This window comes from Mus caroli, chromosome 2 (assembly GCF_900094665.2).
Source record: "Mus caroli chromosome 2, CAROLI_EIJ_v1.1, whole genome shotgun sequence".
In the NCBI taxonomy this organism is placed as follows: domain Eukaryota; kingdom Metazoa; phylum Chordata; class Mammalia; order Rodentia; family Muridae; genus Mus; species Mus caroli.
Window position 1 is genome coordinate 65057620 of NC_034571.1, and position 2500 is coordinate 65060119.

At 39.7% G+C, this 2500-nt stretch overlaps 1 protein-coding gene across 3 annotated transcripts in view; it reads left to right on the forward strand.

The window, feature by feature from the left end:
* Erich2 (glutamate rich 2) overlaps window positions 1–2500 on the forward strand; it is a 34293-nt gene that overhangs the window by 12109 nt on the left and 19684 nt on the right. For 2 of the 3 annotated variants that reach the window (XM_021155339.2, XM_021155342.2), the window contains exons 4-7: window positions 192–227; window positions 1562–1589; window positions 2125–2173; window positions 2393–2429. In XM_021155339.2, coding sequence (XP_021010998.1) covers window positions 192–227; window positions 1562–1589; window positions 2125–2173; window positions 2393–2429 — 150 coding nt within the window. The remainder of the gene's footprint in view (window positions 1–191; window positions 228–1561; window positions 1590–2124; window positions 2174–2392; window positions 2430–2500) is intronic. The other variant, XM_021155345.2, reaches the window with a different exon arrangement.

Genomic DNA, 2500 nt, shown 5'->3' on the forward strand with positions numbered 1-2500 from the left:
CTCGCTCTCTGTCACTCTCTCTCCCTCAGTCCCTTACCAGTCAAAGCTGGCTGGGGACAGGAGCCCTTAACATCTGGAAGCTCAGCTTTTGGGAGCCTAATTAAGACAAAGTATTAGAACCATCTTCTCAACAAGAGCCATTTGAAAAGGGAGCAGTGCCAACTAATGCCTCTTTGCTTTGTTGTTCACAGTCTTAGCCCTGAATTTTGTATTCCTGAAATTCCCAGGTAGGTAGTAATAACCATTCTAAAAGTCTGGTTTGAGGTCCAGGCATAATGGTACACATCTGTAATCCCAGCCCTTGGGAAGCAGGTGGCTCTTTGTGAATTCAAACTCAGTCTGCTCTGTGTAGTGAGTTCTAGGTCAGACAGAGCTACAAAGTGATACCCTGTCTCAGAAACAAACAAGAAGTCTGCCATGAGATGTGGAGCCAAGTGGAGGGACAAGTGAATTGTTGATGTATGGTAGAAATAAGTGTGACCTTTTCCATAAGTAAAAATAATACAACTAAATGACTTATCCAGATATATGAAGGACTCCATTATGAGGAAAATCAATCCTGTAACTGAGTAGCCTAGAAAGCAACAAAAATCTAGGAGAAGGGCTGGAGAGATGGCTCAGCAGTTAAGAGCACTCACTGACTGCTCTCCCAAAGGTCCTGAGTTCAGATCTTATGGCCACATGGTGGCTCACAACCATCTGTAATGGGATCTGATGCCCTCTTCTGGTGGGTCCAAAAGAGGAGAAAACATTAAACTTCTAAGTATTAGTAAATGCATGTGAAGACTTATGAGATAAAAATTAAAATGTATCACTGGATAAAATAAAAGATCAATTTGTACATTTATATATTTAAACAATTCCATAATTCCATATCCTAAATGTGGAAGCCTCCACCTTCCTCTGGCTCAGATTTCCTCTAAAAGTTATCTATGGTGGCACCAGCAAGCTGGACAATGGCAGAGATTTATTTATCACATTTAGTTTCTTGAAGCTGGCGAGGGACGTATAACTATTAGCTGGAAAGAAGTTATGATTTCCAGAGTCAGCTCGGTGGGAAGGGTGTCCCAGAGCCTGCTATTGACTGTACTTCAATCTAGACCTAGAATCCAAGATAATGAACTGAAAAGATAACAAAACTAGTGGACGGTCCAACACATTACCACTGTCCCGTGCAGAATCCTTCCTGCAGCTCTGCTTAGATGGACCTCAAGATGAGATGAGAAGAAAGTTGGTTTCTCTAGAGCAGTGGTTCTGAACCTTCCTAATGCTGGCACCCTTTGATACAGTTCTTCATGTAGTGGTGACCCACGACCATAAAATCATTTTTGTTGCTACTTCACAACTGTAATTTTGTTATTGTTAAGAATCATAATCTAAATATCTATTTTTTGGTGGTAGTATGCAACCCTGTGAAAGGATTGTTTGAGCCCCCCCAAGGGGTCACGACCCCCAAGTTGGGGGTTGGGAAACACGGCTCTAGGTTTTATAACGTGTGACCTCCTGCTCCTAATTCTGTGTTTGGCAGTTAGGAAGTAAAAGTGTCCTCTTTGTTTTTCAGCAACTACCTGGACAAGACTGATGTGCAGGTAAAGGATTCGGGGCTGGGGGCGGAGCTTAGCTTGTACAGTGCCTGCCTAGCATGCGCACAGGAAGCCCTGATGTCAACACCCCCAGCCTGCACAAACTGACATAGTTGCACACGCCTGTCCTCTTTGGTTTTGCTCATTTTGAACTATGAGCCTACCCTTGTAATGGCTAAACCATTTCTTCACCTCACTCCTGACACTTGGGAGGGGAAAGAAAAAAATTAGATGTTCAGAATTGTCCATGGCTACACAGTAAGATCAAGGCCAGCCACAAATGCATAAATATGCCTCGTCTCAAAAAGATTTTAAAAAGTAAATAAAACGTGTATTGCCGGAGATTCTGATCTTGTTTTGTTTTTGCTTTTAGAATACTTTGTGTCAGCTCTACCATCCATTTATAAGGTTTAGAAATAATTGGCTTTAGAATATATTATACAATAGAAATATTTACATAGAGGCTCATAATATATTTTCCAAATACTTCAAACTAAAATAATAATGATAATTCTAGTTTTTATTCCTGCTTCTATTTTAGGCATCAAAAAGCAGACAGAATGGCAGATTGCTATTGTATGATCCGAAGGGTAAATGATTTATTACTTAGAATGCATTTGACCATGATCTTGTTTTGAGTACTAATTAAGAATATTGGAATGGTTGGATGTCATTGTATAATTCAACAGTTAAATCCTGTGTTATCTAACTTTCAAAAAAAAAACCTTAACTATTTCTCAACTAAAATTTTATGTTAGGGATAGCACTGTAGGGAAAAAAATACCAAATATGTGTCTTTTCTCTTTCAGAAAAACTGATGAGCGGCACCAATAAAGAAAAGTCACAGTAAGGAAATGCCTTGGCCTTTTAAGTAATTAGAAGTAGATAGCACAAACCAGTTATCACCTAATTAAACC